The 26,814-nt window shown below is 40.4% G+C and overlaps 1 protein-coding gene across 1 annotated transcript; it reads left to right on the plus strand.

Annotated features, from left to right (window-relative positions):
- The first annotated feature begins 967 nt into the window (after positions 1 to 967).
- Positions 968 to 15,845, plus strand: MISO1 (mitochondrial inner membrane subdomain organizer 1). Its single transcript, XM_060639039.3, has 5 exons — positions 968 to 1,127; positions 3,503 to 3,562; positions 7,930 to 8,077; positions 11,633 to 11,793; positions 15,039 to 15,845. The coding sequence occupies exons 1-5, from the start codon at positions 1,014 to 1,016 to the stop codon at positions 15,438 to 15,440; spliced, it is 885 nt and encodes a 294-aa protein (XP_060495022.3). The 5' UTR covers positions 968 to 1,013; the 3' UTR covers positions 15,441 to 15,845.
- Positions 15,846 to 26,814: the final 10,969 nt, after the last annotated feature.

A 26,814-nucleotide genomic window follows, 5' to 3' on the forward strand; every position in this document is an offset into this window, starting at 1 on the left:
CTGAGGCCCCTGTCTGGCTGGCTTAGTCTGAAGATCAGAGGACTCTGGATTCTGGTCATAAATTCGAGCCCCAGGTTGGGCTTAGAGCTTACTTTAAAAAAATAAAAATTCAGTTCCTCAGTTGTACTAGCTACATTTCAAGCACACAAGAGCCACAAGTGGCTATTAGGTTTGAAACTGAACAACGCAGATATACATTTCCATAATTGCAAAATGTTCTCCCAACCATTCCTACCCTAATCCCTCTCTCCAGGGGCAATCACTGTTGTAGGTTTCTTGCATAGATTTCCATGGTGTTCTCTCTCTCTTTCTCTCTCTCTCTCACACACACACACACACACACACAATTTTTTTACACAAATGTTACTATACCATTTACCCTATCCGGCATCTAATTTTTGTTTTAAAATATACTTATATACTAATTAATACTACTACTAATATACGAAATATACTAATATAGTCAGCTTTCCATATATATTTTAATTAATTAACAGTTCAACAATTTAGAGCACCTAATAATATTACCAAGGAACTGTGCAAATTTTAAAGCACAATTCAAACGTAAGAAATATGCATCTTATTATATTTGGGAGCAGGTGAAAGGAATGAACTACTTCAATTTCCTTTCTGCATGGCAGAGGAGATGCGGCACCCACACTGAGGCTGGGTTAACTGAAGTCACAAACTGATCGTCTTCCCACCAGCATGGCCGGGAAGCCTTCAGCCCCCGTCCCTGTCCCATAAAAATGTCCGGCGCAGTGGGAAAACCCTGCATAAATGCTGGGGGAGGGGGGTCACTGATACGGGAGGCCCACCTCCAGGCGAAGAGGGAGCGAACAGCCAGTCGTAAGGCCACTCTCAGGCGACGCAGACGAGGACCCCACCGTCGACCACCGTGCGGCGCCCCTAACAGCTTGGGGAGCCCGGATCCTGGCCGTCCGCCCCAGGAGCGCGGCGCCCCCTGCCGTCCGCCCGAGGAGCGCGACGCGGGCTCGCGGGAAGCCGGCAACATGGCGGGCCGGCCTACGGCCCCCGCCTCGCAGCCGCCGGACCCGGACGGAGCGGCGCCCAATGTGGTGGCGCGCGTCTCGAAATGGGCGGACGACCACCTGCGCCTCGTCCGGGTATCGCAGACCGGCCGGGCAGGCGGGGGGCGCAGGGTCGCGCGGAGCGAGCCTGAGGGAGACGTGGTGCGGGCAGGCCACGGGCAGTGGAGCCCGTCGGGGCCGGACTGGGCGGAGGGCCACGTTGCCGGGGTCGCGAGTGCGGCGGCGGTGGGAGGGGGGCGGTTGGGGAGCGAGCGCGGCCCGGCTGGGCTCGGTGCGTGGGGATGGCCGCGGTGGGCTGGAGAGACCATCTCTTAATTACTGCCAGGACAGTGCTGGGCCCCGGAGATATCTCAGAGACCGAGACGCAGCACAGCTTGGTGCGTCCCCCGAAAGCAGTTGGGGACACAGCGCACGGAGACGACGGGGTGGAAGATAGGGCACGTGGTCCTACTGTAGGCCTTGTGTTTTAGGTGACGTGAGAGGGCACTGGAGTTCGACCAAGAATGGGACATCTTAGGTGTCCAGGCAAGACAAGATTGTGGCTAAGACCCTGGGGATGGTGTGGATGATTTAGGTGTGGGGTGCAAGGAGGAATCAGGGGGGCTGCCCACTGGGTGGATGGTGGTGAAAGTTGTTTCTGTGGAGGAGTGGGGGCCAGTGATTTGTTGGGAAAATTCAGAGGACCCTTTGGACATGTGAACTTGGAGGTGGAGATGTGTGAACTTGAAGATGGTTATTAGAATTCTAAACGGAGTTGTAGATATTATCTAGGCAACTTAGATATAGGAATCTGGCATTGAAGGGAGATCGGAACTGGCCATATAACTTTAGGAATGAACTGCCTAAATCTTAAGTTTAAAGCTTGGATGACATCTTGGAGCAAGTCAGAAAAGCTGTGGAACAAGTCCTAGAATTCAGACATGGGACCTGAGGAACACTGAACATTTAGAATATGGGAAGTGAAAAGGAGGAGATCAGCAAAAACTGGGAAGAAACAGCGGAGGAGAAGGAAAACCAGGCATTCTAGAAGTCAAGTGAAGAGAATTTTCAGAGAGAATGATTAACTTTGTTACATCCTTCTGAGAAGTTGAGTAGGACCATCAGCTTTGCAAAACCTCTGCAGCCAAGCAGCACAAGGGCCAGGGCTATGGCTGTTTTCATTCACCACTACAGCTCCTGTCCTCGGAGTATTGCGTGCCATTTACTAAGTGCTAGATACATATTGGTGGCATTAATGAATGATAGATTAATGAATGAATGAATGAATGATATAGGTGCTAATTGGCAAGGCCTGGGTTCTTCTAGTGAAGCAGAAATTGATGCATGGGTCATTTCAAATTAAAAAATGACTTCAACAGATTGAGAGGAAACAGTTTAAATTAGCCCACAGATAACATTATTCCAAATATCTCAATCACAGAATGTATCCTAGTGTTCATTTTCTTTCTTTTTCCTTCTACAAATGCAAAATCTACAGAACAAAAAGCATTATGTATTGGTAATTACAAAATTTCCATTGCCTTATTTTCTGTTTGCCTGATGTTTAAAGCATGATCAGAGTTGTATCTGTCTTCAACACTAAGACCAATCTTAGTATCTTCATTTCTTTCCTTGCATATAATTTTCAGCTTCATTTCTTACATACCTAGTTGTATTTATTGAAGGAAAAGCATGTTAGATTATCACTCTTGTTGAGGCAGTTGCAGCGTTCTTTTTTAAAAATTATTTTATTTTATTTTTGAGAGAGAAACAGAGTGCGAGCGGGGGAGGAGCAGAGAGAGAGGGAGACAGAATCGAAGTAGGCTCCAGGCTCTGAGCTGTCAGCACAGAGCCAGGCGCAGGGCTCAGACTCGCAAGCAGTGAGATCACGACCTGAGCTGAAGTCGGGAAGTCGGGAAGTCAGACGCCTAACCTACTGAGCCACCCAGGTGCCCTGCAGGGTTCTTATTTTTAAATTAAACTCTCTTAGGTCTGTTTCAGCTTAAATGGAGCACTTTAAAAACATTGATAAGTTTTTCCCAACTGTTCATCCATATATACATCGAAGACATTGTATTGTAATGTTTTGGTGGCAAATTTTTCTATCAAAGATTTAAATTCCCACTCTAGGCTCGGGGTTATGCTAGTTACTGTGGGCATCATTCAAGAAGTATTAGACTGATTCATGCAGTTAAGGTACTCACGGTTAAAGTAAAAGGCAATAGAGAACAATACAATGTTATGTATATAATTACTATACATGTCAGAGTGTTTGGGAAAGAAAGGGGGGATTACTGAGTAGGTAGGCAGTTAAGGAAGTTTTTTTGGAAGAAATGGGCCTTTAGTTGAAGGATGTGCCTTATTTGGACAGATATTGGGGGGACAGTCTTCTTTTTCCCCCCTTCTAATTACTACTTTCACTATTATGAATAATAACTAATGAGAATTAATCATTTAATCTTTTTCTGAAGAACATCAGCACCGTAATGGCCATAGCTGGAATAATGTTACTTCTAAGAAGTATTCGGATGGTAAGTTAAAAAATGAAGAAGGCACTGTGAACTGTGATAAACAAGAGACAGTTAATTTCTCACTTCAAAACAGTTTTTGTCTCAAGCTGGGTATCATTTTGTTATTCATATTAGAAGTTTTAAGTATTATTTTAGAACAATGAACATATTTTAAGACCTTGATTTAAAAGTAACACATTTGCAGGATTTTATGGAAAGTAATTGCACAGTCTGTATTTTCATAATCACGTCTTCACGCTTAAAAAGGAATCTGTAAAGGATTTGGTTTGCTAGAATGCTATAATCACTAAATTTGCATTTCAGACATTGTGGAATGTCTCAAAAGTGTTTTGTATAGTGGTTTTAGATTTAGATCACAGTCGAATTATGTCCTTTAGCACTGAATAATTTATGCTTTCTCTGATTTGCAACAATCTGTAATATCTGTTCAATGAATAAAGCAGGGTGTATGATGTAAAAAAAATAATTTATCCTTTCAGTTAGCGTATTTTTTTGCCCTTTCAATAATTTTTTAATAATAGATACTGTGGAAATCCATTTAGTAATTCAAGATTTAGAAGTATTTTTTATATAACTGATTCTTGTCATTGGGTGTAATTTTAGTGTCATGTTACAATCTGGTATGGGTTTATTGCTTCTGTGTATATTTATTTCCTGTATTTATTATCTCTATATTATTTTATATTATCATTGACTACACAGTGTTACTCTACTATACTGTATCTTTTCCATCTGTTGCCTTTTCCCCCTGACTCCAATGTCAGAACTTTTATCCTCTTTATTAAGTGCCCTGCATTCTTTTTTAACCTTATATCTAATAATCTAATAGGCTTTTTCTTTTAACACTTCCATGATTTTGTAAGTCATTCAGTTTTAGCTTATATATATTTTTAGAATGGAACTTTGGAAACTTTAGTTGTTTTCATTCATTTCATTTTTTCTTTATCTTACAATCTGTATTTCATGACATTTGGATTTTGAAGGTTTCAAAACTGTCAAAATATTAAATGATCTGAGTAAGAGTTTAGGTAAAAATACAGGGGCCTGGGTGGCTCAATCAGGTAAGCCTCTGACCTTTGATTTTGGCTTAGGTCATAATCTCATGGTTCGTGAGATCGAGCCCAGTATTGGGCTTCTCACTGACAGCACAGAGGCTGCTTGGGAGTCTCTGGCTCCCTCTCTCTCTGTCCCTTCCCTGCTCATGCTCTCTCTCTCAAAATAAACTTGACAAAAAAAAGTGTTTAGGTAAAAATAATGCTGAGGGGTTATTTCCCTTGTTAGCCCTTAAAAATTACATGAATCAGTTATAGATGATTTTAAGTTATACAATATTAGGTATGTTATTGATTTATGAAAATTATGCATTAATTAATATAAATTTATATTAGTATATTATGAAGTTATTCATTTTAGACTTTAGTTCTGGTGTCTTTTTTTTAGATTTTTATGGCTTTTGATAATAGTGACTAACGTGATGAGAAGAGCAGGCTAAGAAGCTAGAAAAAGAACATTGGAACTTTAGAGAACAAAAAACTCAGTTGTGTAACAGCTGAAGGACTTTGGCTACAAGTAAGAGAAACCCCAACCGACAGTGGCTTAACCAAGTAAAAAGGCTTTTTCCTCATGTCACAAAATGCCTGGAGTGATTCAGTGACAGAGGGTTTTAAGTGTATGATTCTCTGTGCCTTTCCTCATGGCACAGAATGGCTACTCTAGCTCCAAATAGCATACTCTTGTTCAAAGCAAAAGGAGAGGGAAAAGGAAGGTGCGAGCCACATCTCATGAAGAAAGCAAAAATTTTCCCAGAAACCTTCAGCAGACTTTTGCTTACATCCTTATATCATATGGCCACCTCTAGCTGGAAAGGAGTTGGGAAAGTGGCCATTTAACTTTCCCATCCCTTCCAGTGCCTGCTGATAAGGGAGAGAGGGTTGAGAATGAATATTGCATTAACCAACAAAGGGCCTGCCACAGGGAGCCTTAGTAGTTCCCCTTCAGTGTTCTTTTTGTATTGTTGTTTTTCTTCCTCCTGAGTTTACCAAGCTCTCATATTCTTTCAATTACTGGTAGACAATTCCAAATTTCATATTAAAAAAATTTAAAAAATGATGATTGAGTTTAGTACTGTGCTAAACACTTCATATACATAATTTCATTTAAAATCATTTTTTAAAAATGTTTATTTATTTTGAGAGAGAGAGAGAGAGAGATCGTGCACCAGCCGCGGAGAGAATCCCAAGCAGGCCCCTCACTGTCAACACAGAGCCTGACTCGGGGCTCAATGTCATGAACCGTGAGATCATGATCTGAACTGAAATCAAGGTCGGATACTTAACCGACTGAGCCACCCAGGTGCCCCTACGTAATTTCATTTAATACTTATAATAATCCTATGAAACCGGTATTCTTATACCCAGGTTTTATAGATGAGATGGATGCTCAAAAAAGTTAAATTTATTTTCACAAGATCACCCAGCTAGTATGTCGCAGAACTGGATTTCAAATGTCATATTCCTGAATTTGAAACTCTTACTATTTTCTCTTCACAGAGCTTCCCGCTTTTGTCTGTTTGCCTCTAGGACACTTCACCATCTGAAGCTTAGGGACAGCATCCTTGTCAGTGGCATCATCTTTCTGCCTCTTCTGGAAAGCAGACTGCTTATCACAGGCTCAGGATTCACTTCCTTTAAAAATATCTTCCTCCGGTGTTCTTATCCTTTCCATTTTGACCTGTTAGCACTTACACTTTATCTTAAGCCTCTCTATGTATTGCTCTGCAGTTGTATTCTGGTTTTATGTATATAGTTAATTCATCTTCCAGACAGTGCCATGTCACAGAAACACAGCACTGAACTTTATGTTGTTGAGGGATTATTGGATCCAGAAAAGGTAGATACAGTGGGATCTGCCTTTAAAGGTTTTTCACATATTCTTTGAGTATGAACTCAAGGAAATAGAACATTGGGTTCTGTTTAGTTTCCTCTTTAGCTAGCTGCTTAATAATTTCTAAAACTCCAAAATTTCTAAAACTCCAAACATCAAGGCACTCGTGTCTTTTTTATGTGTGTCCTTTAATGAAAACACCTAAAAATTAAAAGGGATGGATGTTTAATAATTGAAGACATCTTTAATGATCCTCTCTACTTACTCTGTCTCCCCTGTGCAAAATACTCTTTTTTAAAAAAAATTTATTTATTTTTGAGAGAGAGAGAGAGAGAGAGAGAGCGAGTGAGCATGAGTGGGAGATGGGGCAGAGAATCCCAAGCAGGCTCTGCGATGTCAGGAGCTGGGCAAGGGGCTTGATTTCATGAAACATGAGGTCATGACCTTAGCTGAAATCAAGAGTCCGAGGCCCAGGAAACCCAACAAACTGAACAACCCAGGCACAGCCTACCCCCCGCCCCCACTGGTGCAAAATAATCTTAGTTTTCTCATGTGATGTGGTTTCCAGACTCTATGATCTTTTTTCTCCTCTTCTAGCTTTGTTCCAGTTTGTTTGAGTCTTTTATGAAACGGGTACCTGGCACAGCATAGTATATTCCACTTAGGGCCTGATTTAGAGCCATCCCTTCCTCACCTCTCTCGTTTTGGATCCCGTTCCTTATAATGTTGCTTGGTGTTTGAACTTAGGTGGGGCGCAGCGGGGAGTGTAGGGGAGAGGGAGTTTGTATTTTGTTTTGCAGCTTTGTCACACTTCTACTCATTTTGAGTTCACAGTTAACTAAAGGTTCTTAATCTTTTTAATCTATGCTATAATTAGTTTATTCTCTTATCCTTCATTAGTTTTATCCCATCATCCTAGTTGTCAAGATCTTTTAAAATACTGACTCTAACCTGTAGTATTTCACATGGTTTTTTTTTTTTTAGGTGTTTATTTATTTTTGAGGGAAGGTGGGGAGCGGCAGAGAGACAGTAGGGGAGGGTCAGAGAGAGAAAGAGAGTGAATCCCAAGCAGGCTCCACACTGGCAGAGCAGAGCCCAGTGTGAGGCTTGAACTCATAAACCTTAAGACCATGAGCTGAGCCAAAACCAAAGGTTGGATGCTTAACTAACTGCCATCTTGGTGCCTCAACACTTTTTTTTCAAAAGATTTTCTTTTTAAGTAATCTCTGCACCCAATGTAGGACTCAAATCTTCAAGCCTAAGATCAAGAGTTGCATGCTCCGCTGACTGAGCTAGCCAGGTGCCCCCTTCCTACAAACACTTTTGATTAAATCACACTAAAATATTAATATATAAAATTAAGGGGTAAATTAAAAAATTTCAGGGGTTACGTCTTCTTATTAAATGTTTAGGTAACAATTTGACATGCTTAATGTTAAAATGAAAATAATAATAAAATGTTATATTTTTTTATAAATCAACAGACATCAAAATTTACAAGTTCTTCAGATATTCCAGTAGAATTTATAAGAAGGAATGTTAAACTACGTGGACGATTACGCCGAATAACTGAGAATGGTTTAGAAATTGAGCATATTCCCATTGCTTTACCTATTATAACTTCATGGAAAAGTAAGTAAAGTACAAGAATAATACAACTGTTTTAGTATTTGTTAATTAGAAGTTATTTGTAAAGTAGCAAACAATGTCATTTTAAATTTTAATAACTTTCCACTGTCTATGAGAGAAAGTATAAATTCTTGGTTTTTTGTTTGTTTTTTTTTTAATTTTTTTTTTTAACATTTATTTATTTTTGAGACAGGGAGAGATAGCATGAACGGGGGAGGGTCAGAGAGAGATGGAGACACAGAATCCGAAGCAGGCTCCAGGCTCCGAGCTGTCAGCACAGAGCCCGACGCGGGGCTCGAACTCACAGACCGTGGATTATGACCTGAGCTGAAGTCGGCTGCTTAACCGACTGAGCCACCCAGGCGCCCCTAAACTCTTGGTTTTAAATACAAGGAACTATTTAATTGGTCTCCAGATGTTCTTTTCTTCCCCCTCCTTTTTTTATTCAACCATTCAGTATTTCATTCAGGCAGTCAAGCATTCTTTCCACAAATATTGAGCAACTGTTATGTTCTAGGACCTATTGTAGCTACATGGCACTGAGTGAAACAAATAAGACTACCCTTTGGAGCGTACAGTCTAAGTAGAAAATAGACAACAGACAAATGAAAATTGTCCTAAGAGCTATGAAGAAAAGAGCAAGATGCTAGGATGAACATTACTGGAGGTCATGTGAATGGGGAACCTATACCTGTAAAGTGGTCAGAGAAAGCCTCATGGATGAGTTGTTATTTAATCAGAGACCTGAAGAACGAGAGGGGGCTGGCTAGGCAGAACGTGTATGGGAATGAGCATGGCTCTTCTGAGAAGCCATATGAAGACTAGAGTGCTGGGGCCTAGGGAAGAAAGGGACAAGAGTCACCAAAGGAGACTGGAGAGCCGAACAGGGGCTGATGTCCCCTGCTGCTTTCCCATTTCTCCCTGCTTTGTGTCAAAGACCCCACTCACACAAACCTTCCTGCCTGCTGCTTATTTGTGTTCTCACGCCCCTGGGCACAGTTTTCCCAGAGTGCCTTGGCTCCTGTTGAGCTCCAGTTCATTCTTTAGTATCCAGCTCAAATGTCTGCTCTTCTGTGAAGCTTTCCTTAACTCTGGAGCTGAATTAGCTTCTTTCTTTACTACACCCACAACAGTGGACACACACTATGGTTACAGTACTTAAACACATTTTCCTATAGTCATGTATTTTAGGTTTATATCCTCCACTAAACTGAACCCCTGGTGGGCAGGGACCTTTTCCTACCTATCTCATTATTCACAGGCCCTAGAAAAATAATTGTTAGCCAATGGAGACTTGGCAAAGCTTGTTGAATAAATTTAGTTTTACTTATACATTCATTTTATATTTTAAATACATTTTTAAAAAGTTTATTTGAGAGAGAGAAAGAGGGAGAGGGAGAGAGAGACTCCCAAGCAGGCTCCGCACTGTTAGCACAGAACCCAGCGTGGGGCTCGAACTCATGAACTGGGAGACCATGACCTGAGCTGAAACCAAGAGTGAGACACTCAACCAACTTTTGGGCACCCAGGTGCCCCTAAATTTAGTTATATTTAAAGATCTTCTTGGGGTGCCTGGCTGGTTCAGTCGGTGAAGCATCCAACTTTGGCTTGGGTCATGATCTTGCCATTCATGAGTTCGAGCCCTGCATCCGGCTCTGTGCTGACAGCTCAGAGCCTGGAGTCTGCTTCAGATTCTGTGTCTCCCTCTCTGTCTGCCCCTGCCCTGCTCATGCTCTGTCTCTGTCTCTGTCTTTGTCTTTCTCTCTCTCTCTCAACAATAAATAAAACAAATTTTTTTTAAATAATAAGGACCTTCATAATATTATTTTAATTTTATGAAGGGGTTTTTATTTTTTAAAGTTCGTTTAAAACACTTTTTTAAGTTTAATTTTTTTTTTAATTTGTTTTGAGAAAGAGAGAGGGTGCAAGTGGAGGGAGGGCCAGAGAGAGAGGACAGAGAATCCCAAGCTGGCTCCACATTGTCAGTGCAGAGACTGATGAGAGGCTCGAACTCACAAAGTGGGAGATTGTGACCTGAGCTGAAATCAGGAGTTGGAATTTAACCAACCGAGCCACCCAGGCTCCCCACATTTTTTTTTAAGTAATCTCTACACCCAATGTGGGGCTCGAAGTTATAACCTTGAAATCAAGAGTCACATGGTTTTCTGAGCCAGCCAATTGCCCCAGAAGATTCTTTTCTACCCTCAGATGAATGAATTTCACCTGTTCAAGGAGATATGCCTATAAAGGAGTAAGATTGATTCCACCCCCCAAACATACCTACATGATTGATTCTTTTAATAAATCAAACAGAATTTAAACAATTTGAGTGACTATTGTTCCCTAAAGAGAGATTTATTTGTTGACCATTTCAGTCTAAGCAGGATTTAGACTTCATAAGTCCTCTACCTTCTAAGTTGTTGTCATTATGTTATAATAATTTAAATCACTTCTCCCTGAAATAGTAATGACTCTTCAGTGCCCAGGCAGCAAAGTTGCCACCTGGGTTTGTCCAGGCTGTACCTTATACTGCTCTGGGGATGATATTCAGTAGGATCTGCCCCCAGAGGCCCTGCAGCGCCATGGCACTGTAATTGCCATATGTGCATATTATTATTATTAAAAATGTTTATTTTTTTAATTTATTTTTTTAAAGATTTTTTTAACGTTTATTTTATTTTTGAGAGAGAGAAAGACAGAGAGCAAGCACAGGAGGGGCAGAGAGAAGGGGAGACACAGGTTCTGAAGCAGGCTTCAGGCTCTGAGCTGTCGGCACAGAGCCCAAAGCAGGGCTCAAATTCATGAGCAGTGGGATCATGACCTGAGCTGAAGTAGGACTCTCAACCCACTGAGCCACCCAGGCGCCCTTCTTGATTCATTTTGAGAGACAGAGAGCAGGGGAGGAGCAGAGAGAGGGAGAGAGAGAATCCCAAGCATATTCTGCACTGTCAGTACAGAGCCCGATGGATGTGGGGCTTGATCTCATGAACCGTGAGATCAAGACCTGAGCCGAAATCAAGAGTCAGATGCTTAACTGACTGAACCACCCAGGCGCTATTTTATTCATATTTTTATTAATGGGTTCTACATCCTGTTCTGGAGCTTACTGAAATGGGGGTTTTAGATTATTCCATCTGTTGTATGCTTAGGTTGCTTTAAAAGAAAACTTGAGGGGCGCCTGGGTGGCTCAGTTGGTTAAGCGGCCGACTTCAGCTCAGGTCATGATCTCGCGGTCCGTGAGTTCGAGCCCCGCTTCGGGCTCTGTGCTGACCACTCAGAGCCTGGAGCCTGTTTCAGATTCTGTGTCTCCCTCTCTCTCTGACCCTCCCCCGTTCATGCTCTGTCTCTCTCTGTTTCAAAAATAAATAAATGTTAAAAAAATAATAATTAAAAAAAAAAGAAAACTTGAATACAGATGTAAATGAACCTGCAATCTAGAGTGTCTGGGTGTTTATAAATAAACATGTTTGCTTGTTTGGGATAGGGGGAGAGTGACCTTGAAATTCGTTTTTGCAACATGGTATTAAAGCTACATTCCTTTCTACCTAAACTTTTTAGAAGAGCCATGTGGTGTTTTGCTGGTTAAGCTGGCAGGAGTAGAACTCACTGAATCCGGGAAGGTGTGGTTACAAAAAGAGTTAAAACCTTCCCAGCTGGTATGGTTTCAACTTCTTGCAAAGGAGAATTCAGCACTTATTTGCTATCTTCTAGTGAATAAGGTAAGTAGTATGAAGAAATAATGAGCAATATTTTATTCTTTTTATTTATACATAAACATTATTAATTAGAGCCTTGAATATATAATGGGGCTGAATTTTTGCTTTTCTTAATTGGTACTCATAGTGATTATGTATAGAGAACCAGGTGTTTCATATACAAATTTTGTTATAAAATGTTACTTATATGTTTATTATAGAAAAAATAGACAACTAAGAAAATGGAAAAAACTTAAAATCATTAATGACTTCAGACGTTGATAATTTAAGGAGTAGCTTTACACATTTATTTCTACATGAGTATATTATATCCCCCTTGTTATTAGAAACCACTTGTTGAGTGGGTTTCCTGTCAACTGGAAACTACAAAGAGTAAGTGTGTTTTCTAAAGGTTAATACTGCTCAATCTTTGAACTCTAACGTTGAGCGTACTTGCATACTATTAATGATCAGTAATCAGTCATCTGAAGACTTTGCGTCAGAGTTTTCCTACCTTTATGATTGGCCATGGCCCCTGTGTAATTAACTGGGATGCCACGGAGCCTCATCAGTGTTGCTGTGCCACTGTCCTGAGTCCTTGTGTGTGCCTTACTCCACACTGCTTTTGGTGGAAGAGTACTGGAAAAAGAGTGTAGAAAGTTAAATAGTTAAAATGTGATGACAGGATTAAGAACGGTTTTCTTATTTCTAAAGTCTCTTATTATGTAACAAACACAAACAATCTGAAGAAAATATAACTTCACATTAAAGTGATTAAAATTGTAAACATTTTAATTCTTTAGAGCCTTTGAACTATTAATAGATAGCCTAATGAGACCCATTAATTTCTGTATGTCCAAGTCATCTTCAGTTCTTTCAAAGTAAGAATTATCCAACACTGATTGGTTGAAGCATTATATATTTAAAAGTAAGCTGGGAGGCAGGGGGGCACCAGGCTGGTTCAGTCGGTGAGACATGTGATTCTTGATCTCAGGATTGTGAGTTCAAGCCCCAGATTGGGTGTAGAGATTACTTTTAAAAAATCTTAAAAAAAAATAAAAAGAAACAATATCTTCTCTTTTAAATTGAGGAGTGTATTTCATTTATCCTCAAAACCATTCTTCTGGAGTCCTTGTTTTTACTCCCATTTACAGGTGGGCCTCAGGGTAACCAAGTGATAGAGCCAGTATTCAAGCCCAGCTCTTTCTGGCTCCTGAGCTTCTACTTCACCTTATATACTTTAGTTTATATTCCTTCCTAGGTGATCAAACTATGCAGTATGCATATTGTGGTAATTTACATCTGTTGAATTTTACTAATGTGTCAGATTGAATTTTAGTTATTCTGATTTTGGTTTAAGGGAATGAGCTCTTAAAGTTTAAAATATTGAGGGGTGCCTAGGTGGCTCTTTCAGTTCAATGTGATTTTGGCTCAGGTCATGATCATATGGTTCCTGAGATCAAGCCCTGAGTTGGGCTCTATACTCACAGTTTGGAACCTGCTTGGGATGCTTTCTCTCCCTCTTTCTGTCTGCACCCCTCCCCCGCTTGTGCATACGTGCTGGTGCTCTCTGTGTCTCTCAAATAAACATTTAAAAAATTTAAAAGATTGAGAAAAATATGATAAATCCTTTAAAACTATATTTATGAACTCCTTATTTTTTTAAATGTTTATTTTTGAGAGTGTGCGAGTTGGGGAGGGGCAGAGGTAGAGGGGAACAGAGGATCAAAGCGGGCTCTGTGCTCACAGCAGAAGGCCTGGTGTGGGGCTCGAACTCATGAACTGTGAAATCATGACCTGAGCCAAAGTCAGATGCTCAACCCACTGAGCCACCCAGGCTCCCCATGAACTCCTTATTAGTATGACTCAGAGTTACTGCATTTAAGGGAAAAAAGATTACTTTGTTCCTTTGGATAGTCCTAGAAATGTCTCCTACTTAACCCTGGGGTTTTCACATTTTTAGAATTTAATACTTGTCTAACAAAGCTATTCAGTTATTAATACTTTGTTAAAATTGATCTTGTTAGGTTAAAATTTCACAAGGACTATATAAATAACTAAACAGGATTTCGTTTTTTAAAAGATTAAAAAAATTTTTTTTAATAAAAAATTTATTTATTTTTGGGACAGAGAGAGACAGAGCACGAACGGGGGAGGGGCAGAGAGAGAGGGAGACACAGAATCAGAAGCAGGCTCCAGGCTCTGAGCCGTCAGCCCAGAGCCCGACGCGGGGCTCGAACTCATGGACTGCGAGATCATGACCTGAGCTGAAGTCGGAGGCTTAACCGACTGAGCCACCCAGGCGCCCCAAGATTTTTAAAAATTTTAAGTAATCTCTACATCCAGTGTGGGGCTTGAACCTACAACCCCCAGATCTAGAGTCTCTCCTCCACTAACTGAGCCAGCCAGGCACCCCAGCAGGATCTCCTTTATATTGTAAATTAGTGGGGAAAAAAGTCCCATTTATCCGGTTTCATTAGGAAGTAAGGTTTTCCATGAAGGAAATTTCTTTATGGATGAAGATTCAAGGTCTAGGACTATTTTAAATGTTAATAATTTTGTGGGAAGTCTTTAAAATTTTTTTTTAACGTTTATTTATTTTTGAGACAGAGAGAGACAGAGCATGAGTGGGGGGAGGGTCAGAAAGAGAGGGAGACATAGAATCTGAAACAGGCTCCAGGCTCTGAGCTGTCAGCACAGAGCCTGACGTGGGGCTCAAACTCACGGAGCACGAGATCATGACCTGAGCTGAAGTCGGATGCTTAACCGACTGAGCCACCCAGGTGCCTCATGTGGGAAGTCTTTTAAAAATGCATTTACATGCCAGTGCCTTCCTACACAGTGGAATTCTGAACCTAATCTAACAGTTCAGTGATGATTCAGTTTATTTTGCATTTTATACTTTTTAGTTTCTTTTGCTGTGGCCTTCTGTCTTTTCGCCTATTTTGTGTGCTCCTTTACTCCTCTGAACAACAAACAGATCAAGAACACTTCTTATACTTTATTACTTCTACCTTCTTTGGGTTAGATGACCAGTGAGTCTGTGAAGAACTATTATGTTACAAAAGAGGCAGTTAACTTTGAGCAAGAGTCTCTTTTAGTAATGAAATTCTTGGATTTAACATTAGCTGTTTTGAGCTCTTGGGGACCCTTTTGCTTCCTGTTTTTTGGCTTTTTGCTGGAGGAAAAAATGCTGAACGACTGATTTTAAGTAAATGAATAAATTACTAAATTCTTAAGTAATTGGTTTGTTTTATTTTTTATTCAAGGGTAGATATTTTAGTGTGAGTCTGAATGAAGAAATTTTGAGAAGAGGCCTTGGCAAAACTGTTCTTGTTAAAGGGCTAGATTATGATTCTAAAATCTATTGGACAATTCACAGAAACTTACTTAAAGCTGAATTAACAGCGTTAAAAAAAGGAGAAGGAATATGGAAGGAAGAATATGAAAAAGAAAGTTATTTGGAAAAATTGAAAGGCTCCTGGAGAGAAATATGGAAAAAAGACAATTATTTAAAAAAAATTGGATCAGATTTCAATTTGAAAAATGAAAGTTATTATGACAAACTTAGAAGGACTTATGAAACATGGAAAGACCACATAAATAACTACTCCTTAATACTGAAGTTCAGAGAACTTATGAATCGCATACACTTTCGTAGAAAAGGGTGAAATATTCTAAGAGGCCTGGAGGTGACCTACTCAGAAAAGAGTAAACTATGTAAATATATGGATATTGAGTTGAAACGGAAATTCCTCCAAATGATCAAAGTTGCATTCTAATGGTATTTAAATATTTAAGAGATGATTATTTTAAATGTCATATCAGAATTACTTAAGCAAATTGTGATTAATGTAATATGCTTTTAGGAAAAATGAAATACTTTATAAAGTTACCAGGATAAAGGATGTATATCTGTAATGTTAATATTTGAAGACAGAGTTTAACTATTGGACACTGTATTATTTTAGTTATTTGGGGCAGCCATATTTAATTTTTGTTCAACGAGAATATTTTGTTTACTTTTCCGGTTTTATCAATTTTGATTACTTATAATAAAGTAACTCTATGCATCATGTCTGAGGCTACTCTTTTCCCAAGTGTCTTCTAACTGAATTTGGGGCAAAGTATGTGAGAAGGTCACTGTAGATCATTTCTAGTAATAAAGAATGGCTAATTTCTACCTATTGTTAGATGAAGAGGGTAACCCTCTGGACAAAATCATGAGGATGATGATGACAGAAAACAGATAAAAGCATATTCCAGCAACACCCAGGGAGAAAACACACAACCAAGGTCTCCTTACATTTTACTTTTCTTGTGTTGATATTTGTTAGTTCTGTGCATGAGACAGTTTCTTCTCTAGCACAATTTGGCCATGGTTATTCCTTGAGGGTTCTGTAGGGGCTCTCTATCATAGTCCCCTGGCTTGGGAGATGCTTACCTCTTTCTCTCCCTTCCTTCTTAACTCCCAAGGCAGTTTAGTCCACAGCCTTTTTTTTTTTTAATTTTTTATTTATTTATTTTTTTAATGACAGAGAGAGACAGAGCATGAATGGGGGAGGGTCAGAGAGAGAGGGAGACACAGAATCTGAAGCAGGCTCCAGGCTCTGAGCTGTCAGCACAGAGCCCGATGCGGGGCTCAAAGTCACAGACTGTGAGATCATGACCTGAGCCGAAGTTGGATGCCCAACCGACTGAGCCACCCAGGCGCCCCTAGTCCACAGCCTTTAACTCTTGGATCACCACCACTTGGGATGGAAAGGAACATGAGTTTGCTTGTGGAAAGTGACTGGGCTTACTCACTCCACTCATGGGTGTGTGTTGTGGGGAGTATTAGCAAGTTGGCTTCAGTCCTGCCACTTTCCATGGTGTCAGTTCCACTTGCAGGAAACTCATGTATTCTTAAACCAAGTGATGGGAATGTGGGCCACTCCCTCTCTCTTGCTTCCCTTTTTATCATGCTTCGTTCTGCTTGTCTCAGGTAAATGAGGTGCTAGAAGGCTGTGTAGCTTCGCAAATATCAGAAAAGAGATAATCACTGTTTCCTAACATAGTGGAAACAGGATATATGGCACTTTCAGTCTTGTCGAAAAGGAAGTAAAGTGCTCATGTCAAATCTTCCTCTGTGTGAACAGGAGAGGGAAGAGATGGTTGCTGCCCCACGAATTCTAACTGTCCAACTCTTACTTATTCCAAAACCTCTTACACCTTTTGGTCCTGAAACCTTCTAAATCAGCTTGATCTTTCCCAGCACTGGGAAAGCCTGGGGAATCTGCTGCCTGAAATGCCATTTTTAAAAAACTTGACTTAAAAATAGGGCCACGGACCTCAACAGTTCTGCTGTCTCTTACTTATGCCTGCTTTCTCACGTCACTCTGAGTGTAGTAAAGCTCCCGGTCAGTACCTCACACCAACCTGGTACACTTGCAAAACCTGCTTAGGAGAATTAACCACATCTGAGGTAGATAATATGCCAAGAGTTTTATCTTCTATATTTCTCCAGCATCATTTGGTTCCTCACCAAAGTGAAGTTTGGGGGGAGAGGAAAAATAATTTTCCCTCTACTCTTCTAGGTTCTTGGCTGAGACACATCTGTAATAAAAAGACAGATTAACAGAAGAAAATCAAACAGAAGTTTAATAACATGTATACCTCCTGTATACCTGGGGACACCAAGGAAAACTGAGTAACTCCCCCAGATGGCCCAAGCCATCACCTTAAATAGTATCTCCAGCTAAGATGTTGGGGGATGGCGAGGCCAGTTAGGAGCGGTTACCCTGAAAAGCACAGTAAACAAGAGTAAGGTTGTTATACAGATTTAAATCCATGCCTTCTCCACTGGTAAATTTCTAGATATTTAGAGTCAGATTTAGTTTCCTTGGTACAGAGAGAGACACCTTGACAAATGGAGATTTTCCTTATAAATGTAAATTGTTCTTACAAAAGATTAACTTTTACTTAGTTTTCAGAGCTTCTCTTATGTCTGCAGTTTCTTAAAAATAATCCTCTGAAGATAATCCTTATGCCAAAGAAGAATTTTTTGGGATGGTGCGTTTTGCTTCCTTACATTTGCATCTTTGAAATTTGAATCCCTCCTTTTGCTGCCAAGGGGCATATTGTTGACACAGTTTGTCGCAAATCCAGCAGTTGTATATGGCACTGATTTGAACCCAGTGACTCTAACGAGAAACAACACGATTCAAGAAACCAAAAAACAGCAGCACTTCAGAATTTCAGGGCCCCAACGAATGATTATTACTTAAGCCACCATTAAGAGGGATGGCAGATACACTAAGGAGCTCATTTGCTGTTGGGATAGCTGGGGTGGTACTGGTTTTCAGGCTCTTCTTTGTGGTGAGGGGAGGAAAAAGTTTTCCTCCACCTTCTTTGGGTCGCTGGCTGAGTCTGAAAATTAAACTGACAAAGACAGATTAACAGGAGAAAGGTATGCAAATTTATTCAACATAAGTTTTAAGTAACAGGAGAAACAGACCTCCAGCTATTGGGAGGACACTTCTCTGATGACGATGAGGATGATTTTATGAGCAGTTTCAGGGAAAAAGGGCAAGGGAGGGAGATCAGAATGACCTTCCTGCTCCTGCTGTTTTCTGACTCCTTCAACTTAAAATGTTCACTCTGCCAAGGTGCCACATTTGGGATAGTGTGTCCTCAATCTCTGGGTTTGGAGCTTCTCTAACGCCATTACCAATGCAACTCTTTCAGTGAAGGCAAGTCACAGGAAGAAAGCAATGCAAATTTATAAAAAGACTGAAGAAAAGGGGAACCTGGGTGGCTCACTTGCTTAAGCATCTGAATTTGGCTCAGGTCATGATCTCACAGTTCCTGAGTTCGAGCCCTGCATCAGGTTCTGTGCTGTCAGCATGGAGCCTGCTTTGGATCCTCTGTCCCCCTCTTTTTGCCCCTCCCCGCTCATGCTCTCTCTCTCTCTCTCTCAAAAATACATAACCATTAAAAAAGACTGTGGACTCCTGGGTGGCTTGGTCAGCTGGGCAGCCAACTTTGGCTCAGGTCATGATCTCATGGTTCATGAGTTTGAGCCCTGCATTGGGCTCTGTGCTGAAAGCTCAGAGCCGGAGCCTGTTTCAGATTCTGTGTCTTCGTCTCTCTCTGCCCCTCCCCTGTTTGCACTCTGTCTCTTGCTGTCTCAAAAAATGAATAAATGTTAAACAATTTTTTTTAATATTCAGCTATTGGGTCTTAAAAAAGACTGAAGAAAATTTAAAATGCAAGATTAAAAATTAAGGTATACTTTTTTCTTATTCTTTTAATTTTTTTAAGTTTGTTTCATTCATTTTGAGAGAGAGAGAGAGAGAGAGAGAGAGAGAGAGTAAGGGAGGGGCAGAGAGAGAGGGAGAGAGTGAGAATCCCAGGCCGGCTCCATGCTGTCAGAGCAGAGCCTGACTCTGGACTCAAACTCAAGAACTACAAGATAACGACCTGAGTCAAAGTCAAGAATCAGAGGCTTGGGGCGCCTGGGTGGCTCAGTTGGTTAAGCGGCCGACTTTGGCTCAGGTCATGATTTCGCGGTCCGTGAGTTCGAGCCCCGCGTCAGGCTCTGTGCTGACAGCTCAGAGCCTGGAGCCTGTTTCAGATTCTGTGTCTCCCTCTCTCTGACCCTCCCCCATTCATGCTGTGTCTCTCTCTGTCTCCAAAATAAATAAACGTTAAAAAAAAAAAAAAAAAAGAATCAGAGGCTTAACTGACTGTGAGCCATCCAGGTTCCCCTAAAAATTAAAATATTAAGAACAGGGGCACTTGGTGGGCTCAGTCAATAAAGGATGTGGCTCTTGATCTCAGGGTCATGAGCTCAAGTCCCATGTTGGACATAGAACTTATTTTTTTAAAAAATTAATTAAAAATTATTTAAAATATCAAGAACAGAACTTTAAAAGTGAAACAGTAAAAAAGCTTTAAAATGAACCAACTATACTTTTATTTCAAGATGGCCATGGAGTGCATTCATTTAACTTCCATTCAAATTACATTAAAATATCAAATAGGAAATAGAAAAAGATGGTATAAATGATAGAAAACGGGAAGATGCCGTTAATTAGCTAGATATTTTGAAGTTTTGCAAACTCTGATGAAGTGGAATTGGATTGAGATAGGATTCTAGGGTTTAGTATTCTTCAGGAAAGATGGTGTTCATCTAGGAATCAAGTCCATGCCCTAGTTTAGGATCTCTGAGTAATATGAATTCCTTTTGTTCAGGTCCAGGGTAATTCCTCATGATCTGGAAGTTTAAGGCCAAATGTCAATGCACCCAATACATAGGGAATGTAGGATGTGGAGGGAAAATGGGATGTCAGTAGATCATAGCATGTTACTTACTCAGCTGGACAGGGAAAATGTTGACTCTCCGTCCTGCAATGTGTGAATTTCTTGGTCAATCTGGATGCTCCAGTTCTGCTCTCCAGAAGATTGCCCTTATACTCCACAGTCTCTTCAAAGGATCCTCCTTTAGGGAGGATTCACCCTTTGGGGACTGGACAACTTTAGAGGGCTTTTTTTGTTCATGTGGGTTCATGGTTAAAGGGTTGAGCAATCACAGGCCTTTTTTTTTTTTTTTTCTCCCAGAGGCTTATTCCTATATGGCTTTGATATCTATTAATTTGCTGGGCAGAAGGTGTGACTTGGGGTCCTCCTGACCACACTGCTTCTGTTCTGAGCACTACTGCCATGCTTTTTCATGGTTTTTTTTTTTTTTTTTTACGATTTTTTTTTTTTTTTACAATGTTTTAAAGGTAATCTCTACATCCAACATGGGGCTTGAACTCACAACCCCAAGATCAAGAGTTGCATGCTCTACCAACTGAGCCAGCTAGGTGCCCCTCTTTTTCATTGTTACTAAAAAAAAATTTTTTTAACATTTATTTATTATTGAGAGACAGAGAGACACAGAGTGTGAGCAGGGGAGGGGTAGAGAGAGGGGGAGACAGAATCTGAAGCAGGCTCCAGGCTCTGAGCTGTCAGCACAGGGCTTGATGCGGGGCTCGAACTCACAAACTGTGAGATCATGACCTGAGCAGAAGTCGGTTGCCTAACCAACTGAGCCACCCAGATGCCCCTCTTTTTCATTTTTAAAGGACATATTGGAGTAGTGTTTTTCAGCTGTAGGCCATGATCTATTAGTGAGATATGAAATCAATTTAATGAGTTGCCTCCAGCAATCTAAAAAGAAAGAACAAAAGAACTGAGCAGGAGCGCAGGGCTGGCTCAGTAGCAGAGCATGCAACTCTTGATCTTGGAGTCCTGTGTTCAAGCCTCATGTTGGGCTAAGAAAAACAGGACAGAGTAAAATATATCACAGTGCATTGCACATAGCAAAGAGAAGGGTTGTTTTGTTATTTTTTTGCATGTTGTAAATATTTGAATATGTGCACTGGCTTTGACGCGCAAAAAATGCAGATCTCATTTTCTAGGACTTTTTTGAAGAAGCCTGATGAATAGATTTCCATAACTAAAGTGAGGACAACAAGTAATTGAGACACAAGCAGAGTTTTTAAACTTGATGTATTGGGATGATTCTATTTCCTGTTTTGGTTTTCGAAACATAGTTTATATATACTTTAGCAATGAAATTGAGTAATTAGTGCCCTCTCCCGTTCTTCCACAACACTGAACACATATCTATTTTAGTGCTTGTGACATTATATTATAATTACCTGTCTTCTCTCTCTTCCAAAGTGGAATGGATCCTGCAACTCAAACCGTACCTTATTAAACTTTGGAGCATTTCTGCTTTCTCCACAGCATTTAGTCCAGTTTCTTGCTCATTGGGAATTCTACAAATATTTGTTAAATAAGGAATGAAATAATGAAGTAGACTGGGGTGCCTGGCTGACTTAGTAGAGCATGCGACTCTTTTTTAATTTATTTTTAAAGTTTATTTATTTTTGAGAGAGAGAGAAAGAGAACCAGTGGGGAGGGGCAGAGAGAGAGGGGACAGAGGATCCGAAGTGGGCTGACAGTAGAGAGCCTGACGCAGAGCTCAAACTCACAAACTGTGACATCATGACCTGAGCTAAAATCAAAAGTTGCACACTTAACTGGTTGAGCCAACCAGGCACCCCAGAGCATGCAACTCTTGATCTCAGTGTTGTGAGTTTGAACCCCATGTTGGGTGTAGGGATGACTTTAAAAAAAAAATCTTAAAACAGTATAAAGTGAACCGTTTCTTTGTTGCCTACTCATCTTGACCAGAATCTATTTTTCCATTCTAATTTTCCTCTATACATCATATGATCCTACATTGTGAAGATTAATTTGCCTTCAGTGGTCTGAAAGAATATTTTAAAACTTGTCAAATTTGAAAACAATACTTATTTTGGGCAAATCAAGCGCCCTAAATACATATTTAGTGGAAATACTTAAATGAAACAAAAACTAACATGGCTTTTAAAATGCAGTTTTTCCTTTTACTATTTATGGAAAAACCTAAATGTTTGTCTTCTGGTTAAAAAAACAGGTGTTAATAATAAGAGAGGTCATACACCAGAAGGATTCCAAATAGTATAGAAATAGGAGAATTTTCCTTATGGTGTAAATTGCCTTCCCTCCTCCTCAGCTTTGAAAGCTTTAAGAAGTTGCGTTCTGGCTTACCAGTTCTCTTCATTTTCTCTTCGCCTTACAATTTGCTCATTTGCCTAAACTTTTGTTCAATGTCTATAAAAATGATTGCTGTATTAGATGACTGGTCCGCAACTGAATAGATTGTGAAGATACATTTTTCTTTTTATTATATTATGGGATTCTACAGGAATTTTTAATGGTGGTATGGGAGGGGAAACCCAGTATATTCCGTAATGAAAATATGTGATATCCGAGTTTCAGTATTATTTTCTGGGCCCAAGAAAGTACTTCAATTATGTCTGTCCTGCCTAGCAGACACTGACTATCTTGAAAATTGTAGATACTGGCTCTGTGGGAGGTCTTTCTGGAAACAAAAGTCACAGAGCTGGGCTGGGAAGCTCTTAGGAGGAAGTCAAGGGGGCGCTGATACTATTGTCAAATATTCTCTAGAATACTTTATTCCCTGCCCCCCAACCACCAGGAGAAAACAGTGAAGTAAGTTGGAGAAAAACAGAAAATGGAATAAGTTCACTTTAATTAGCATCCTTCCTGCCTTTTAAAAAGTACTCTTTCTGGGGCTCCTGGCTGGCTCAGTCAGAAAAGCATGGGACTCTTGATCTTGGGGTTGTGAGTTTGAGCCCTATGTTGGGTGTAGAGATTATTGAAAAAAATAAATGAACTTTTAAAAAAAGTATTCACTTAAAAAAAAGTATTCATTCTATACTGGGAACTGAGAGTCTTTTAAGAAGTATAACCGAGGTATAAGAAAATCTTAGTTGAACTGATGGATTTAACCTAGACAGACTCAATTCTGCTATTTTGTTTTCACCCAGCATTGAAGGCTGGATTATTTTGCCAAGGTACTCAAGTAGGGAACCTGGAATTCAGAATTCCGATATTTAGTCCAAGCTCTTTCCTGACCTTGACAGTTTAACATGTGTCTTACTATTTGTAAGGTGAAAAGTGCATTTGCTTATAATATACTTTTAAAAACATTTTTGTTTTTGAGTAATCGCTACACCCAATGTGGGGCTTGAACCCACAACCCTGAGATCAAGAGCCCTATGCTCCACTGATTGAGCCGGCCAGGTGCCCCTGCTTGTAATATTTTTGATGTTTTCATATAGGAAGGGGGAAACAATTACATAGGCTTGTGCTATAAAAATTACAAATCACCCATTTAAAAATTGAGCACTTACAGGGCTCCTGGGTGAGTCAGTCAGTTAAACGTCTGACTTTGGCTCAGGTCATGATTTCATTGGTTGTGAATTCGAGCCCCATGTCAGCTCTGCGCTGACACCTCAGAGCCTGGAGCCTGCTTCAGATTCTGTGTCTCCCTCTCTCTCTGCCCCTCCCCTGCTCACTCACACACACTCTCTTTCTCTCAAAATTAAACATTAAAAAAAAATTTTTTAATGGAGCACTTAAAAATGTTATTGTCTATTGGCAAGGAGTTTAGCCTTAATTTGTTTTCCTCTGTAGCCCAAATACATTTCAATGTGTAGACTTTGCTAATGTTTAAAAGCTTTAAATAGGTTGCAAGTAATACCAGTAATTTATTTATTAAGTAATCTTTACCCCCAGCGTGGGGCTCAAACTCACAACCCCAAGATCAAAAGTTACATGCTCCATCAACTGAGCCAGGCAGGCACCCCTACAAAATTGACTTTTTTTTTTTTTTAAGACTGTTTATTTATTTTGAGAGAGAGAGAGCATGAGCAAGGGAAGGGCAGAGAGAGAGAATCCTAAGCAGGCTCTGCACCTTCAGCAACAGAGCCCAGCGTGGGGCTTGAACTCACAAACCATGAGATCATGACCTGAGCAGAAACCAAGAGTTGGATGCTTAACCGACTAAGCCACCCAGGCGCCCCAATAATTGAGATTTTTGAGAGGTTATTTTGTGCTAGGCATTTTGCTAAGAGCTTCACATGTAGTAGTCTTATTTATTTATTTATTTATTTATTTATTTACTTATTTATTTGTAGTAGTCTTATTTAATTTAGTTATTTTGTAGGCACGCATTCCTTCCATTAACCAAGATCACAACAGGGCAAAATGTGTTAATTTATGAAACTAAGTATTCAGTGAATCCGTCACATTCCTGAATAGATAAAAGATTTTCATAATATTAATAATTGTTGAGAGTTGGGTGACCAATATGTAGGGCTTCATTGTACTATTCTACTTTTGTGTACGTATGAAAATTTCTGTGATAAAAAGTGAAAAGCACAAATACAAAGCCACTCTTCTCAAGGTCAGCCATCTTGCTTATTTATGTTCCTTTCTCTCCTTTTTCAGCTTAGCAAATGGGGATATATGCTTCATGTGGGGGTATATGCTTCATATGGGGATATATGCTTCATGTGGGAATATGTGTTTCATGTGTGGATATATGCTTCATGTGGGGATATATGCTTCTGTAGCTAGGGAGGGAAAGATTGGTGGCATTTATACTGCCCGTCCCCTCAGTTCTTCCTAATGGACACGGGAAGTTTCTTTACTCATTTTTTTTTAATGTCTGTCATACACATAGGAATCTATCAAAGGTGTTTATGGCTATCTTTGGTGGCAGATTCAGGAGGTGATACAGTAGGGGACCCTTGCTCTTTTTATCTGCCAGAACCCATTCCTACCCTCATTTGGAAAGAACAGCCCCCTTCCTATGGGGGACAAATCCTCCTGACTCCACATAGTTCTGGTGGGGCTGCTACTCAAGGTACCCCAACTCCTGGCTGTAGGGGTGGGTATATAATCAGAGACTGGCTATATATACACTCTACTTGTTGTTGACCACATTAATTGACCTATGGATGGACATGTGACCTGAACCAGGTCATTTAGGATCCTTGCCTACAATCTTTTCATTTTTCTTTCTTTTTTTTTTTTTTTTAATTGACAGAGTGTGTGTGCGGCAGGGAGGGGCAGAGAAAGAGGGAGACAGAGAATCCTGTGCTGACAGTGCAGAGCCTGTCCCACGATCCGTGAGATCATGACCTGAGCTGAAAAGACACTCAACTGATTGAGCCACCTAGGCACCCCACTTTCTTACAATCTTATTTACAGATAGTAAAAGTAAAAAAAAAAAATCCTCTCTTTACCCTGGAAACACTAGCTGAGATAATTGAGACCTGGAGCTGTCTCTGGTAATGTTTTCTCTACCCACTGGCCTGTAGAGGAAGCGCCTATGTAATAGGAAAGAGTAAGGTTGAAACATCGAGGGGTGCCTGGGTGGGTCAGTCAGTTAAGCATCCGACTTGGGCTCAGGTCATGATCTCACGGTTCGTGGGTTCGAGCCCCACGTCAGGCTCTGTGCTGACAGCTCAGAGCCTGGAGCCTGCTTCAGATCTGTGTCTCCCTCTCTCTCTGTCCCTTCCCCATTCGTGCTCTCTCTCACTCTCAAAAATAAACATTAAACAAAGAAACATTGAGAAAAGCAGGGAGAGAAAAGGAAGGATCAAAAGTGAGAATATGAGAAAGAAATGATGAATTCTGATTTCCTGGATCCAGTGATTCCTGAAGCCTTTATCCTTGCCTCTTTTGTAAGGTGGGACTCACTACACTGGCTATTTTACTCAAGCTACTTTGAGTTGTGGTTTTGTTATTTGTATTTAAAAGTAGGGCTGTTAGGAGAGCTACTGATCTGTACTTTAGGAGTACTATCTGAATTCCAGCTAAGAATTACCATCTAGCACAGTGTCTGGTACATGGCAAGTACTCAAGAAATGTGTTGGGAGAGATATAACTCCTCAGTAATTGTCAAACTCTTTGGTTATTCTTGTGACTTTTTGGTGCATTGGTTAAAATAGGGATAATATTCATCTCTTTCACTTTCTTGCCTTATGGATATAACTTGCAGATTATTGCTGATTAAATTCGAGTATCTTAAATATGCCTGTTTTTGCAACTGAAAGCCACCCTTTTGGTACAGCTAGAAATATCTACTTCCAAAACAGAGATTCCTAGTGCAGTTTTCTAAGAAACCCTTTATGCGCAGCACAGCACAGCAGGCCCACCTCAAAGCACATCAATCATCTTACCAGCTATCAGGCACCTTTTACAGGATTTTCTGTGATCCTGTTGTCAGTGCACATTCTGTATCAAGGCAGAGGTGATATGTAGAAATCTGGCAGCTATTTAGAAGGGAGGCCAGACAGTGCTGTGCCAGTATAATTAATGAGAGTCATCGCTCTGGAAGCCAGAGGAGAGTGGGGGTGGGGAAGGATGTCTTTCACCAGTAAATGGCATTTAAGAAAAATCGGTGCTTTCATAGCCCTTTTACTGCACAGGGGAGGTTAAGTCAAAGGACTGCTGTAAAGGGCTTGGCTGAACTTGCAGTACAGATGGAGGTCCCCGTGTATGGGGAAGCAAGGAAGATTCAACTCCGGACTTCTCAGCGGGATTGATTTCAACCTTGAATTGAGCTACCAGCAGAAGCCCTTATATTTGGAA

This window comes from Panthera onca, chromosome C2, assembly GCF_046562875.1.
Source record: "Panthera onca isolate mPanOnc1 chromosome C2, mPanOnc1 haplotype 2, whole genome shotgun sequence".
Taxonomy (NCBI): domain Eukaryota; kingdom Metazoa; phylum Chordata; class Mammalia; order Carnivora; family Felidae; genus Panthera; species Panthera onca.

Excerpts from the sequence above, each read along its gene's own strand:
- MISO1 (XM_060639039.3), top strand. The coding sequence starts at position 1,014 with ATGGCGGGCCGGCCTACGGCCCCCGCCTCGCAGCCGCCGGACCCGGAC. Across the intron at positions 3,563-7,929 it reads TTCTAAGAAGTATTCGGATG|ACATCAAAATTTACAAGTTC; the intron begins GTAAGTTAAAAA and ends ATAAATCAACAG. Across the intron at positions 8,078-11,632 it reads TATTATAACTTCATGGAAAA|AAGAGCCATGTGGTGTTTTG; the intron begins GTAAGTAAAGTA and ends TAAACTTTTTAG.